The sequence below is a fragment of the Myotis daubentonii genome, chromosome 9 (assembly GCF_963259705.1).
Source record: "Myotis daubentonii chromosome 9, mMyoDau2.1, whole genome shotgun sequence".
NCBI lineage: Eukaryota > Metazoa > Chordata > Mammalia > Chiroptera > Vespertilionidae > Myotis > Myotis daubentonii.
In genome coordinates, this window is record NC_081848.1 from 39,332,860 (window position 1) to 39,349,026 (window position 16,167).

The 16,167-nt window shown below is 53.1% G+C and overlaps 1 protein-coding gene across 1 annotated transcript in view; it reads right to left on the reverse strand.

Moving 5' to 3' along the window:
- MYO7A (myosin VIIA) overlaps window positions 1–16,167 on the reverse strand; it is an 87,608-nt gene that overhangs the window by 70,767 nt on the left and 674 nt on the right. Inside the window, exons 2-3 of the mRNA XM_059708395.1 lie at window positions 14,633–14,696; window positions 1,053–1,166 (exon numbers count right to left, since the gene is read on the reverse strand). Coding sequence (XP_059564378.1) covers window positions 1,053–1,166; window positions 14,633–14,650 — 132 coding nt within the window. The 5' untranslated portion in view covers window positions 14,651–14,696. The remainder of the gene's footprint in view (window positions 1–1,052; window positions 1,167–14,632; window positions 14,697–16,167) is intronic.

The window sequence follows — 16,167 nt, forward strand, 5'->3', positions numbered from 1 at the left end:
TAAGCAGCCACCCTGTTCTCTGCACCGCATCTGCACGTCCCCATGCACATACACACATGCAACACACATGCACACGTGTTCAGAGGCTTCCCCTCTGAGCCCTCATCCAGACCGTGCACCTTCCTCACACCTTTCCTTCCCTCCTCAAAGCCCCACTCTCACTACCAACTCACACTTCCCGTGTCCCTCTCCTTCAGGAGATAGAGGAGACACAGGAGATAAAGGAGACACAGGAGATAAAGGGTTAACCCGTCAGGCTGATTCCCAGGGGAAGCTGGGTGGACAATGAATTCACAGGATGCCGTAACCCAATAGAGCAGTGGTTCTCAACCTTCCTAATGCCGCGACCCTTTAATACAGTTCCTCATGTTGTGGTGACCCCCAATTTCATTGTTACAAATGGAACATAATTAAAGCATAGTGATTAATCACAAAAACAATATGTAATTATATATGTGTTTTCCGATGGTCTTAGGCGACCCCTGTGAAAGGGTCGTTTGACCCCCAAAGGGGTCGCTACCCACAGGTTGAGAACTGCTGCAATAGAGTGAGACCAAGGGCGTTTCCAAGCTCTCACTTTCTTGGGGTGTTCTCCATGTGTGATCTCATTTGTGGGTCAACACCCTGTGACATAGTTCCTGTTATCCCCATTTTACAGAAGAAAACAGTGAGGCTCAGGAGGAAAAAAGACTTGGCAAAGCTTGCACAGCTAGTCAGTGGGCGATGGAACATGAGCCTAGTCTGTCCAACCCCGAAGCACACTGGTGTCTGAAGAGCTCCCAGCCTGGGGCACCCGCCGCCTCACCGCACATGTGCACACACCCGCGCAGACACACATCTCTAACAGTAGGAAGCATGGACTATGCTTGTGGACATAGAACAGGTAGCCTGGGGCAGAAGAGGAGAACTCCAGGGGGGGAGGGGCAGTGAGAGGTGACAGTGAGGGCACAGGACCACCTCTACCCCCTTGAGGGGGGGTCACTGCTCAGGTCACCTGTCAGCCCGTGTCCTCCCCAGGGCATGGGGATGGGGGGAGATGGGGGGCTACTCACATTGCCCTCATCGTCCACCACCTGGATCTGCCCAGAGTCGCAGAGCTTCACCACCGCCCCGATGGGCACATCGAACTCCTGCCCGGATCTCAGGTCCATCCAGACATAGTCCCCCTGTGGGTGAGAGACATCCCAGGCCAGGTCAGCAGGGATGAGGTTCGGGCACCCCTTCCAAGCAGCCCTGTGCCCCATCCCCACCCTGACCAGAGGCTTCTGTGCCAACCACAGGAGAGGGAAGAAAAGGGTACTTGCACTTGCTGAAAGCCATTTGGTGCCAGGCCCTGGGCTGGGCATTTATGCAATGTCATCGCCCCCCCTCTGTAGCAGCCATCACTGCCCTGATTTTACAGATGAAAAGCAGAGGCTTGGAGAGGAGAGCCGAGGTCACACAGCTGGGCAGCTTCGACCCCAGGCCTGTTCCAAGCCCGGCTCTCCGAGGCTCTGCACCTCACACATGTAGAGCGGACTCACTGAGGTTTAGGTACTCACGTCTCCGCTGTACTAAAGGAGGCAGCCCCACAGGACACCCGAAAGGGCCGATTCTCATGGTTGTAGTTAAGGGTTCCTCACAGTGACAGCGCTCGGGGCCAGGCCCTGTGATATGAGTTCAGTCGCACCGTCTCCTGGCTTGTGGGTAGAGCCCTGACCCTGGGGGTGGGGGTGGGGGGGCGGGGAGTGGGGGGTCATGTTTGTGTCCTCGGAAGCAGCTGCCGTAGGGCCTGGCTCTCAATAGGGCACATGGAAGCCAAATGTAAAACCCAAAGTCAGAGAAAAGGACTTCGAGCAACCACTTTCCGCCGTGATGCAGTCAACAAGCATGTATGGAGCACCTGCTGAATACACGGCACCGACTGAGCCAAATGCTGGGATGGAGCAGCGACATGGAGTCTGCACTCTGGTTGGGAGGACACAGAAAACAAAGAGCCAAGCAAGTACGTTAACTCGACCACGTTGAGTGGTGGTGAGGGCTGTGAGGGAGATACGCACCGCGGTGGAGAACGGCTGAGTGGCCGACCGTAGGTGCAGTAGCCAGGGAAGCCGCTCTGGGCAGGAAATCTCTGAGCTGAGACCCGAAGGGTGAGAAGCAGCCAGACAAGGAAAGAACAAGGACAGAAATCTGGGCAGAGGAAATGACACGTGCAGAGGCCCCAAGGCAGGAAGGAACGGCAAGGAGGCCACTGTGTCAGGACCTGAGGAGAGAGAGGTCAGTCACAGAAGTGGGCACGCTCCGGGGAAGAGGGGCTCTCACTGGCCTGCAAGTAAATGTTTGGATTTTATTCTAATCCTCATAAGAATATTCTTTTTGGTGGTTCCCAAATTCTCCAGGAGGTAGACATCCTAATAAAAATATAACTTACTATCAAGCAGCAGTTAGAAACCTAACAGCTGATAAAAACTGATTCGCAATGAAATTAGCCCATGGGAATGGCCCAGGGAAAGAGCGCTGGGCTGTGAGTCAGGAGGCTGGGTTGTAGGACCCGCTTGGCCTTGGTCCAGTGGCTGACCACTCGGAGCCTCCGTTTCCACATGTCCCAGTGAGAGGTGGGCTCAGTGAGTCCCAAGGTCAACTCATCACCGTTCCAACCCCGTCCGATTCACACTGGAAACAACTATTTTTCAGCCACAGCTGCCACTGTGGGTCTTTCTTTATGGGAGGTTAGTGCATGTTAAACAGGCTTCGTTCAAACCCAAGCTTTCCCTCAGAAAAAGTCAACATAATTGGAGAGCCTCTGGGAGGGGAGGAGAACTTACGTGTTTACTGAGCATCTACTGTGTGCCCGGCCTGCATGGCTGCTTCCATAAACGGCCCCCTGTAACCCCCATGTCTGCTTTAGACCGGGGCCCAAGCTGAGCTTCCTGAGTGCTAGCCCTGGGGCCACCTGACACCCCCCTGCCCAGGCTGTTCTTCTTCACCTGCCCACCACCCACCTGTCTGTCCAGATCCAGAACAAATAGCATCTCTCCTTGGCCCCTCCGCACCTCCCTGCTTTCCTCTTCCTCCTCCTCCTCCCCAATTCCTGAAGAGTTCATTCATTAATTCAGCACATATTTGCGGAGAGCCAGCTGTGGGCCAGGCCTGGTCCAGGCTTTGGGGACAGAGCAGTGACCCGGCAGAGTGCCGGGGGCAGCAGTGGCAGCCCTGAAAGCCATGGACAGGCGCTGGGCTTTTAAGTATGAAGCCAGTGGGAGGTTTTAAGCAGGAGAAAGGAGTGATGTTCAGAGCTTCACCCTGGCTGCTCTGTAGAGAATGAAGGCATCCCTTGGTACAGCCAGCACCACGCCAGGTCATCACCACCTGAGTCCATTCCCCACCGGCCTGCAGGGCTGGGTCTGAGTCTTCATCTGTGACTTCCCAGGGTCAAACGCAGGGAAGCAAAATTTGTCTCAGAGAGAGAGAGAGAGAGAGAGAGAGAGAGAGAGAGAGAGAGAGAGGGAGAGAGAGAGAGAGAGAGAGAGAGAGAGAGAGAGAGAGAGAGAGAGAGAGATTGAGAGGGAGAGAGAGGGACGTGCTGACTGACTCCAGGACACTGCTCTGTGCTGACTCACAATGACCCCCGCAATGTTTCCCTCAACCTAGTTCATGGAACACCATGATAACCTTTAAGCAGGAGATTCCATCTCCGATCATCTCCACAAGGACGTCAAGAAACGTGCTCCAGTTCACACGGCCGTTTTGTGGCAGAGCCAGAAACGAAGCCTAGCCTTTCTCCCGACCTGCCTGGGCCCAACCCTGTGCAGCTCTGTGAGCAGAACGCAGAGCACTGATAAGGTCTCTGCCCACAGACAACTCATGGGCCCAAAAGGCCAGCTGGAAGCTCGGGCTGGGGGTGGCCTGAGGGCAAGGCTAGCTGCGTCATCTGGACCCCCCAACCCAGCTCAGAGTCTGGCACACAGAAAATGCATCCCCCTCAGGGAACAGAAAACCCAAAATGAAAGACCTGGCGTCCGCAGGAGATGGAGGCTCAGAGAGGCTGAGCAAGGAGCGTGGGGCCACACAGCAAAGAGAAGGGACTAGAGCCACCTAACCAAGGCCTGATACCAGGAGGACAGTGACTTAAGTGTCTCTGCTTAGGTCTTGTGGACGAAAGGGGCCACATGCTGACCTGACAAGCTCAGGGGAGGCCTGGATGGCAGTTTTGCAAACTTGGAGACCTAAAGTCACCACAAAGGATGGTCTGAAATTAAACTTTAACTAAAAGCAGTTATGGTGGGCAGTGACGTCCTAGGCCAGTATCTTCCCTGACAAGGTCAACCTTTACCTTAACTGAGCCTATCTGTCTTTTTGCATCTATGGTAACATATCCTTGAAATGTCTGGGTAACTTGTGACTTCCCTGTATCTGGAGCCCCTGGGGCACAACCTAATGTGCTGGGTGCCAGGACAGATACCACAGATTCCTTCATCATCATGTGAATTGTTCCTGCACCCACCTAAGTATGTGTCCATCATTTTACTTTTTATCCAATCCCAGAGGTTCCCCCCCCCCCCGCTTCGCTTAATCCCACCTCCTTAATCTATCACCAATGAATTTCATGTAACCCACCTATGTCCCTCCTTTGATTGGAATGTATAAATACGGATGTAACCCTGCCATTCTCCAGAGCACTGTCTCAATTCATTGAGGTTCTGCTTCCCCGGCATATGTCGACAGTTTGGCTCAAATAAACTCACAAAAATTCTTTACAGGTTTCAATGGTTTTTTTAAGTTAACCAGTCTGAACTTGGGAAAAGAGGCTAAAATGGCAGCTAAGAGGCTTCAGGGGAGAATTCTGGGGCCTGAGAACCCTGAGGGGGAAAGGCCCATGGTCCCAGGGAAGGTCCTTGGAGCGTCAGAATAGAAGGGACACTGAGCTCCAGGTTAACCCCGCCAGACGCTCCCATCCCCATGGCCAGACTCCAGGCGTCCCCCCATGACTGCGTCTGGCCCCATTCCTACCACCCCTCCAGGAGGGCACCCCACTGGGGACCTCACCTTGAACTGAAAACCCCACTTGCAGTGTGACACACCTCAGTGTGGCGGTGTGACTCAGGACAAGTTCCAGCTTCTCTGCTATGAATACGGGGCTGGAGCAGAGGGTCTCCCAGCCCCAGAGTGGGTACCCCAAAACCCTGGTGGGGCCCCCCAGGGAAGCAGAAGAGCGTGGGTTCAGGTCCCAGTTCTGCCACTGACACCATGTGACTTTGGGTAAGTCTTTCAGACTCTCTGGGCCTCAGTGTTCACCAGCCTTAAAATGGGAAGAGGGCAGTGGCCGTGAAGATGAGAGAGCCACGCAAATGCCAGCTGTGCGGGACGTCTCCCACCTCCCACCCAGGCAGGAGCCCCATTTCTCTTCAAGGGCCGTAGTCCCTTATGCCTCTTCCCTCCTCTGGGGCGGGGCCTGGGGCTCAGTCCCCGTTTGTGGAATGAAAAGGAGTCTGTTTCAGGACATCTCTCCCCCACCCCACCCCAACCCCAATCCTCATAATGGCTCTAGGACACTGGTGTTATTAGCCCCAATTTTCACAGGAGGGAAAGGTGAGCCCACAGACGTGTCCAGGTGCCTGTGCGTAAGGAAGTGTCCAGTTGCTAACCTTGGTGATAGAGGCTCAGTGGGCCAGCCAGTCCCCCGATGTCTACCAAGGCCCTGGGGCACCTGCTCGGCTCCCTGCCGGACCCTCCTCGCACTGGCCATCCCCCTGGGTGAATGCACAGGCTCTCCCCCCAGGGAGGGGCCAACTCAGGCTGGGAGGCAGGGACCAAACGCAGCACCACCAGCCCCCATCCCCATCTGCCTGCACCCGAGGCTTCGCGACCCTGTGGTCCTCCCGGGCGCCTGACAGACAGGGAGGCTGAGGCCGGGCAGGGCCCCAGGCGCACCCTCCCGCTCCCGCCGGGCCTCACCGGCATGACCGCGTAGGTCTTCAGCGCCTGGTTCAGGCTGCGCACCAGCGCCCACTTGCCGGGCTGCGGGGCGGGCGTCTCGGCGGAGGCGGAGGGGTCGGCCGGGTCCGCGGCGTCCGCGGGGTCCTCGGGGCGGGCGGGGGGCTCCATAGCGCGAAGGGTCTGGCGGCGGCTCCGGCGGCGGCACAGGTCCCTAATTCACCTAATGCGGTGCGCGCCGCCCGCCCTCAGGGAACCCTAAACCGGGCCATCTGCCGCGGGCCCATGGCAACGGCGGCTTAGGTGACGCCGGCGGGCCAGGAGCGGGGAGGGGGCGCCCGCGCCGACCCGGCCCCCTCCCCTGTTGGCGGGACCCCGAACACCCCCAAATCGTCGGGGATTCGCAGCCAGCTTCATAGGGACCGCAGCAGGTGGCCACCGGGCTGCCGGCCTCAGCGCAAATGAGGCACCTGGAACCTCACCTTGACGGCAGTTTTGGAGAAAATCGGTATGTTTGCTACGAAAAGAAATCCGGGGCTGTTCCGGAGTAGAATACAATGAACTTCGTGAATTTCTAAGGCTAAAGGGAGGCTGGAGTGGCCGGCTCGGTGGTTGAGCGTTGACCTATGAACCTGGCGGTCACGGTTGGATTCCCGGTCAGGGCACATGCCCAGGTTGCAGGCTCGATCCCCATTGGATGGTGTGCAGGAGGCTGCTGATCAATGATTCTCTCATTGTTGGTGTTTCTCTCTCTCTCTCCCTCTCCGGTCCTCTCTGAAATCAATAAAAATATATTTTTTAAAAGGGAAAATGCATCAAAGATCTTTCTAGCTCACTGGCTGCCTCTGGGAAGTGAGGGCAGATAGAAATCCGGGGCTGCTGGGGGCAGGGGGCTCTGGGGGACGTTGGAGAAAGTCCCTGAAGAGTCCGCCTCTGGTCCTCACCCAGCCTCTGAGTCACCAGCCCATGGTCTCCAGCCTTCAGAGGAGGCCCTGAGGCCCGGGGCAGGGGTCCCCTGGCTCCTGAGTACAGCAAGCAACCCCCAGTGGCTCAGAGCTCACCCACCGTGGGTACCAAGCCGGGCTCCTGTGTCTTAGCAGCGACACAGGACTGGGTACCTGGCTGGGTTCTATGCTGGGCTGTGAGGTAGTGGCCATGGTGCCACCCAGAGGGTGTGGAATGCCCAGGCCCTATGACTCTCCATCCACCCCCACCTCCTCCCCTCTCCTTACTTATCTCTAGCTTCCTCCCTTCTTTCCTCCTTTCTCTTCTCTCTTCAAAGCCTCTTGTTCCCATTTTTGGCCCTTGACCTTGTTTGGAATTCTGGAAGCCCAACTGCTCCCACCACAGAGAAGCAAACCATGGTGGGTGGGGAAGGGGGGAAGGGGGAGGGGGAGGGCGACTAGCCAGGATGGAGACAGTGATGCCCCACACAGAGCTCAGAGCTGCCCCGCTGGACCCAGGCTTCCTTCCACCCCAAATCCCTGTCCCAGCCCCGGAACACGGCGCTTTGCCACCCAGCACTAATCGGACTGACCGCCGTGATCCCCACCCACTTCCTGAGCCCTCTCAGGGCCCCTGCTCTCAGGCAGGCTCCTTCTCACAGTCAGGTCCACACGTACCCACCTGGGGAGGCCATGGGAACAGGAATCAGACCCTCAGACACGGGGCTGCTGGTGGCGGGCTTTCAGGCATCCTTCCATCTGTCCACTTAACCAACTAGACTCAGACTAAAGCTGAGGGGCCACTGCCCTCAGAGCTCCCAGCCCAGAGCTGAGGGGGTAGGCAGAGCCAGACACAGATAAGAATGGCACCACCAGATAAGGGACGAATTAGCCTGGAGAGACAGGATGGCACGGCCACTAAGAGGTTGGACTCTGGAGACAGACAGCTTAGGTTCAATCCAGGCGAGGCGACTTGTCAGCTGTGTGACCTTGAGCCAGTTCCTCAGCCTCTATGTGCCTTTGTTTCCTCGTATGTGGGATGGCAGGATTAGACAGGTGAGTGTGCAAACTCACTCAGATTGGTGCCTGCTAGACAAATGTGCTGTATAAATGTTGGTTATTAACTGAGCAAGTCATGTTAGGGGGTGGCAACTGGATGTTGTGATTTTTTTCTAAGTGGACATGAGGGATAGGGTGATCAGAAGAGGGGAACAGCAAAGCACAGGGAAGCAGAAGGAAGAAGGAAGAGATGGTAAAAAACAGGTCTGGGGGGTGGAGAGAGGCCCCTCGACGAGACCCAGCAAAGTGCTGAAAGCCTGGCACCTACCAGACCAGACCCACTGCTCAGCCCCTCAATCCTCTGCACCCAGGCCACCCTGAGCTGAAGCCTGGAAATAGGCCCCTTGCCTGCAGGTGGCCTGTGTACCAGATCTGAGAGGCAAGTCTAATGCCCCCATGACCCACTCTGGCATCACACCGGATCCTCTGCCAGAATCAGGGCTCACTGTTGCTCCAGGCTCATCACCCAGGATAGGGCCTTCCACCTTTGCTTATGCTGAGCTTTCTGCCAGGAATGCTTCACCCCACGATCCTCTTCCTGCCCCCACCAAGCCACCAAGGCTGCAGAGTCATGTGTTCCCTGGTCTCCACACCCCCTCCCCAGTACCTTCCTTTCTGTACTCCCTTGGTGCCTTACACAGACCTCTGGTGCTGCCCTCTTCCCCCCGCCCCCCATCCTCCCATACCTCCATCCAATCCAATTCTGGCCACCCATTTTACAGATGGGGAGACTGAGGTTCAGAGGAGGTTCAAGGACCTATGCAAGGATGTATAGTAAGTTGGGACAAAAGCTTTCAGGAAGTAACTGTGCCAACGGTCATCAACAAGTAGTATCAGCGAAGATGGCAGAGTAGGGAACTCCAAGAACCTCTTTATAGATACAACAAAAAAACATGGCAAAAACTACCAGAATCAACTTTACTGAAACTCTAGAAAATATTCAAAAGTTTACAGTAACAAAATGAGCATTTAATGAAGAGATAGGTGACTGAAACCCAGCAGGAGACCTGTGTGGTGTTTTAACCTACTCATCCCCCACCTACCTACACCTTGCTGGCAATCTTGGTGTGGGTTCTTGGGGCCCGAGGGAGCAGAACAGACCTTGTTATTGAATAATTGTGGTTATTTTAACCTGTCTAGGGGTTCACTGAAGGAATAATGCAAAGGGCTTGCCTTTCGTTTTCTAACTTGAACTCCCTCAGGGCAGACAAGCAGCTATAGAGGGCACTGGTCAAAAATATCCAAAGGCAAATGAACTACCCACTGCTGCTTGGGGACAAAAATAATAAGTTAAAACAAACAGGAGCCACTCTAGAAAGCCTGGAGGAAAAGCAGGGAGTGAGTTGCTTCAGGGGATAGAGGCTTTAAAAAACTCTGGCATATACTGGGGAATCTAAAAAACCACATACACGCCTAGGGTTGAACAATTTCAGAAAAAGATCAAGATCGTAAGCATTCACCTCCAACTGAGCTTCACATTCTACGCAGACAGACAGTGAAGGCTAAGGCAGAGTTGACTGAGCATTGGAGGCATGCCCCAGCCCACACAGAGAGCCCGTCTGCAAAGACCAGGAGGTTTGATTTGTTTTGTTTTGGCTCCAGGGGTGCTAGAGACTGTAGTGACCACGCACAACAAAGAATAGAGTCTTCACAAAAATAGTTTAGAAAACTCACTAAACAAAACTACAACTCACCACAGGCAGCAACAACAAACCCTGGGGAGATTCTAACTTCCAGAGTTATCACATTATGATACTCAAAACGTCCAGTTTACAACAAAAAAATTAAGAGGAATGCAGAGAAAGGATGCCCCATTCACAGGGGGGAAAAAAAGGAACTTAATAGAAATTTTCACTGAGGACACCCAGACTTTGGACTTAATAGGCAAAAACTTTAATCAACTGTCTTAAATATGATCAAAGAATTGAAGGAAAGGAGAACAACATCTCACCATAAAGAGGATGTCAATAAAGAGATAGAAATTATAAAAAGGGACCAAGTTGAAATTCTGGAATTGAAAAGTACAATAACTAGAGGAGTTCGACAGCAGACATACAGAGGCAAAAATGAAGAATCAGCAAACTTAAAGATAGGTTAATTGAGATTATCCAGTCTGAGGTGCAGAAAGAAAAAAAAAATAAGGAAAATGAGCAGAGACTAAGGAACCTTTTGGACACCATCAAATGAACCAACACATGCATAATGGGAGCCCAAAAGGAGGCGGGGGGGGGGGGCGGGGGGGAGAGGCAGAAAGAATATTTGAAGAAATACTGACACAAACTGCCCAAACTTGATGAAAGATATGAATCTATACATACAAAAAGCTCAATAAATTTAAAGTAGGATAAACTTAAAAAGATCCACACTGAAACTCATTATAATTAAACTGTGAAGACAGAGAGAGAATCTTAAAAGCAGTGAGAGAGAAGTGCCTTGTCTTCAATATGATTAATAGCCAATTTCTCATCAGAAACCATGAAAGCCAGAAGGCAGTAGTGTGACATATTTAAAGCAGTGAAAGTAAAATACTAGTAAGTTGTCAAACAAGAATTCTATATCTGGCAAAAATCATTCTTCAAAAATGAAAGACAAACTAAGACATTTCCAGACAAACAAAAGCTGAGTCTGTCATTTGTTGACTTGCCTTACAAGATATGCTAAAAGTAGTCAACTAAAATTAAAGGGCACTAGACAGTCATTCAAAGCCACAAAAAATAAAGAAGCTTGGTAAATGTAACCACGTAAGTAATTATAAGCCAGATTATTGTTATTTTTGGTTTGTAAATCATCTTTTCCCCATTTTTTTCCTATAGGATTTAAAAGACAAATGCATAAAACAACAATTACAAATCTGTGTTAATGGGCACACAGTATACAGAGATGTAATTTCTGATAATAACAATACAAAGAGAGGGATGGAGCTGTATAGGAGCAAAGTTTCTATATACTATTGAAGCTAAGTTGGTGTTAAGTCCCACTAGATTGATATAAATGTAAGACATTATTTGCAAAGCCTAAGGTAACCACTAAAAAAAGTGTCTATATACAGAAGAAGAAATGCGAAGAGAATCAAAACAGTACACTGGTGTGGGAGAGATCAATTAAACACAAAAGAAGGCAGTAATAGAGGAACTGAGGGGGAAATGATATGACCTATTAAAAATAACAAAATGGCAGAAATAGATGGAAATGAATTAAACTCTCAAAAGGTTGAGGTTAGCAGAATAGGTTTAAAAATAAGATCCATTTATATGCTATCTACAAGAGACTCACTTTCCATCCAAAGATACAAATGTGTTGAAAGTGAAAGGGTAGAAAAATATATTCCATGCAAATAATAACTAAAGAAGAGCTGGGATGGCTATGCTAATATCAGGCCAAATGTATTTTCAGTCAAAAGTGTTACAAGAGACAAAGGACATTGTATTTTAATAAATGGGTCAATCCAACTGTTATCAACAGCCCACAAATTTATCTTCAAAATCTCCTTTGCCCAGGATGGTGAGCAAAGTACATCCAGTCCCTATGCTGGCCCCACCATGGAGCCCAGGGCTCCTCAAACTTTTTAAACAGGGGGCCAGTTCACTGTCCCTCAGACCGTTGGAGGGCCAGACTATAGTTTTTTTAAAAAACTATGAACAAATTCCTATGCACACTGCACATATCTTATTATGAAGTAAAAAAACAAAATGGGAACAAATACAATATTTGTATTTGCATGTGGCCCGCGGGCCATAGTTAGAGGATCCCTGATGGAGCCAGAACTCATATCCCACTGAGGCATAGCAGCCCTCACTGAGGTCCCTGAAGAAGGAGGTCATGTGCACCATGGATCTCTGGGTTCTTGCAAGCACCAGCTGACCTTGCCACCTGGGACTAGTCCCTCCTCCAGACACCTCAGTCCCCTATCTGCACGTGAGGGACTATCACAAAAGCCTTAGAGCCTTCCCTGACATCCCATCACCACCGCAGGCAGCGCAGGAGCCTCCCCCACCCCCAGGCTCCCTCCCAACCCACTCCACTCCCGGGACTCCTGCTATCACAGTTCCACTCATAGGCATCCTTGCTGTGCTTCTCCCACTTTAGTGTGGTAACTCCTCGAGGACTGGGAGCAGTCAGTTTATCTCTGCATCCCTTGTGCCCAGGCTGGTACAGAGAAGAGGCCTAGTGCCACTTTGCTGGGTGGGTGAGTGAGAACTTGGCACGATAGGAATCTCCAGGCACCCCAACCCCACGCCTGAAGCTGACAACACAACAGGTCTGCCCAGACGGCCCCAGGGCCCCTAGGAAAGAGCCCATGTCCTGCAGATGCCACCTAGCAGGGGCTGTCTGACCCCCTTCCTGTGCCTGCTCCTATGTCACCTCCCTGTGCCCTGCATAGCTGCCCCCTCACCATCATGGCTCCCTGGCCTGTGTGGACCTGCACAGCTTATGTCTAAATTACTTGCTCTGGACACCAGTCTCTTCACCTGTGATAAGCATGCAGCTCCCTACCTCACAACCCTATGGCAATACAATAGATCCTGGGTAGAGAGTGCTTATGGACCAATGCGGGTGTTACTTTTGAAGAATTAGAACTCTCAACCCATGAAAAGAATCTTCCATGTTTTGGATTATAAAAGCGTTTCCTGTGCCCTGACCTGTTTGGCTCAGCGGAAAGAGTGTCGGCCTGCAGACTCAAGGGTCCCAGGTTCGATTCTGGTCAAGGGCATGTACCTTGGTTGCAGGCACATCCCCAATAGGGGCTGTGCAGGAGGCAGCTGATCGATGTTTCTCTCTCATCGATGTTTCTAACTCTCTATCCCTCTCCCTTCCTCTCTGTAAAAAATCAATAAAATATATATTTTTTTAAAAAAGCGTTTCCTGTGCCTGGTATCCTGTGGGGTTCAGAAAGGTGTGTGGATCTCTGCAACGGAGTGTCTCCACATGGGGACACTCTACACCTGGGAGAGAAGCATCATCTCCTTTGAGGTTTCCTGAGATTTTTCTCCTAAATAAAGTGTGAGAGAGAAAAGATGGAGAATCCTCACGCACAGGAACACTACCAATGTGATTTTATTGGCAGTCGTCATCACGCAGCTAGCCTTTCATGAGCTGTCTGGCATCGGGTGGAGCGGTGTGTGTGCGCTATGCCATTTCACTCTCAACATCCCTTTAAAGTAGGTTCCATTGTCTGCCCTAGCCCCTCGGACCAACTGAGGGTGTAGTGGCATTCATTCAGCACAGAGCGCCATCTGTGAGTGGCCCGGGCCGGGCTGAGGAGACAGTGGGGAGCAGGACCCCCCTCCCACCCCCACCCCATGAGCCCTCCTCCCACCCCCACCCCATGAGCAGGGGAAGAAGGTGGAGTGACAGGACTAGCAAAGGGAGTCATGACCACGGGGAGGGCTGAGGGGAGTCAGCCAGGAAAAGGGGACACAGAGGCAGGTGAAAGAAGCAGCACTTTGACTGATCCCTCAGGCATGTTATCTTCCCAATAACCATCCCAGGAAAGGAGGGTTTTGTTCTTGTTTTGCAGATGGGGAAACTGAGGCTCAGGAAGGCTGAAGAACATGCCTGAAATCCGCCCAAGACAGAGCCGGGTGAAGCCGGCGTTCACCTGCAGACACCTGCTCCCAGCAGAGGCTGCCGGCTCGGTGAGGTGGGCCAGTGCTCGGAGGGGACAGTCAGCCAGAGGTCTGCCTCAGAGGCCCCCGGAGGGCAAACACCCTTGGAGGGCTGTGGGTGGCCCAAACTCTCCCTCTGGGGGCTGCGCGTGCCCCCACCGGCCCAGCCCCAGCTGTAGCACGGGCCCTGGCACACCGCAAACACTCAGAGACAGTGACTTCCCTTCTTTTATTGGTCCTGGCTGTCCCTGATGGGCCTGTGAACAGACTCTCGGGCCAGGGGACCAAGGGGCTTCAGAGCCGGTCTTCAGTCCCAGGACACAAGACTGTCTCTCCTGATTCTGCCCTGATGCCTGCTTCTCACACACCCAGCCCACACGCCCGCACAAAAGCACGCAGCCTCAGAACAGGCTACCCGCTGGCCTCTGATGGTCTCAGAGGACACCCTGCCACCAGACCAGCCCTAAGGCCTGGGGCCAGGCCCACCTGGCTCAGGGCCCACATTCCTGGCTCTGGAGACCAGGAGCTCATTAGAGCCTCAGGCCGATCACGGGAAGAGCTAGGGGTCAGGGGCCACTGGAGCCTTGGGAAGGAAGCAGGGCGGAAGGACTCAGCCGGAGAGGAGACAGCACCTCTGCTTCTTCCCCATATTACCCACGGGGGCTCCAGCTCCGGCCATGGCATCCTCAACTCACGGCCCCCAGTCAGGGTCAAGGTTCTTCCTAGTCTGGCATCCATAAACTTGCTAAGTTCCTCTTCCCTTCCCCCAAGGGCTTTCCCATATTGGACCTTTGCACATGCTGTTCCACTGCCTGGAATGTCTGGCGATTCAGAGATGCATGTAAATAAGTAACTTCTACCCAGTGAGAAAGGGAAGTCCCAAAAGACAAAGCAGACGGAGTAATTCTAGACTGGTCCTGACAGGCAGGGAAAGTTTCACAGCTGGGTTTTGAAGCATAGATAGGAGTTTTCTGAAAGCAAGGATTGGGAAGGGTGTGCCACCGTTAAGCCTATGCACGAGAGAATATGGGGTGGGGTAAGATGAGCCACCCAACAGGGTTAATCCTGGCACAGAAGGATGAAGGCCAATGGGGTGCAGAGAGCACTCACCTGCTGAAGAATCACCATTGTCCTTTGTCAGGCGCTCCTGCTGCCCACCTGGCCAGACACAGTTCTGCAGGGAGAGATCATGTCAAACCTCTGAGCAGCCAGCCGTGTCAGCCTTGCACCTGGCAGGGGTCACCTGGGCTCCTCCCAACGCCACAGCCGCTCCTGCCTCTGGGGAACCCTCCCTGGCTCTCTCCCTCTCGTTGCAGCCCAGGCGTGTGACCTGAGCCTCAGCCACCATCACAGCTCTATTGTCCAGAGCAGCTGCTGCTATTCAGAGATTCCAAAAGGCTCCTAGGAAGTAGCAAGTCTGCACCCCTCACCTGGACATATGGGCAAAGGGGCCCAGAGAGGGACCAAGACTTGCCTAAGTTCACACAGCTGGACAGGGCAAGTCCAGGATGAGGACTTGGTCCAGGCCTCCCAGCTGAGGGCTGCCCCAGGAGTGTGAGTGACAGGGGCAGCCTGGCCCAAGGGGAGGGTCATGGGCTGAGCTGCCTAAATCCCTCCAGAGCAACCACTGCCATCAGGATGGAGGCTCCATGACCCCAGTCTGGCTTTTAAGGCCCAGCACCATGTGGCTCCTGCTGATGTCTCAGTCATCAGTTTTCTTCCTTCCCCGGCCCTGCACTGGGACCGTCCTCAGCACTCACTCTTCTTGAAATGCACCAGCCCTTTTCATACCTCCTGGCCTTGGCATACACTGGCTCCTCCACCTGGAATTCTGACTAGTAAATTCCTATGCTCAGTTCAGATGTTACCTCCTCTGGGAAGCCTTCCCTGACCACCCCCAGGCTGCAGAAAGTCCTATTTCCCTCTATCCATCCCTGATTATATGTATTATGTTATCCGATTGGGTCTGTCCCTACCTCTGACCCCAAAGTCAGAGAGTTGATCCAGGGCAGGGCATGGGTTCAGCCATCTCCTCACACAGCACAGGGCCAGGCCCGGAGAGGACTCAGGAAGGACTTGTGGGACTGAGTGTGGTGATTCAAGGCAGCCCCAGCCCACAGCCCTGGCACACGGCCCTCCAGCCCCCCACCTGCCCCCAGGATGAGCATCAATTTTTCACAAGGCCCATTCAGAGGCACTGGGGCATTTGATCCTCTGCCCATGACACTCCTGACACCCGAGCCCTGACCCCTGCCTGGAGCTCTGGGACACAGCGGGCACACAGTCCTCCCAGAGACGGGCACTAGGCCTGGGTGTCTGGCAGGGAAGGGAATTTAGCAAGGCCACCAGGCAGCCGCCACAGGGGTTAGTCTGAAGAGGAAGCCTGGCTGTGTGCTAGCACCCCGAGCCAGCAGGAGCCCCGAGAGCCGGGGGCAGAACCAGGGTTTTCATTAAGACTCGAGGCCTTGGATGAGGGCATCGAAGTTAAGGGCCACCCATAAGGAAACACTATAAGATCAACCTTTTTTTTTTTTTTTTTTTTTTTGCTAAAAAAAAGAACTAGTCCATGTTCAAGGTAATTGCTTTGCAGACTGAGAGCAGGGAACACAGAACTATTTCTATGCCGCCCCTGGGTTACTTCATCC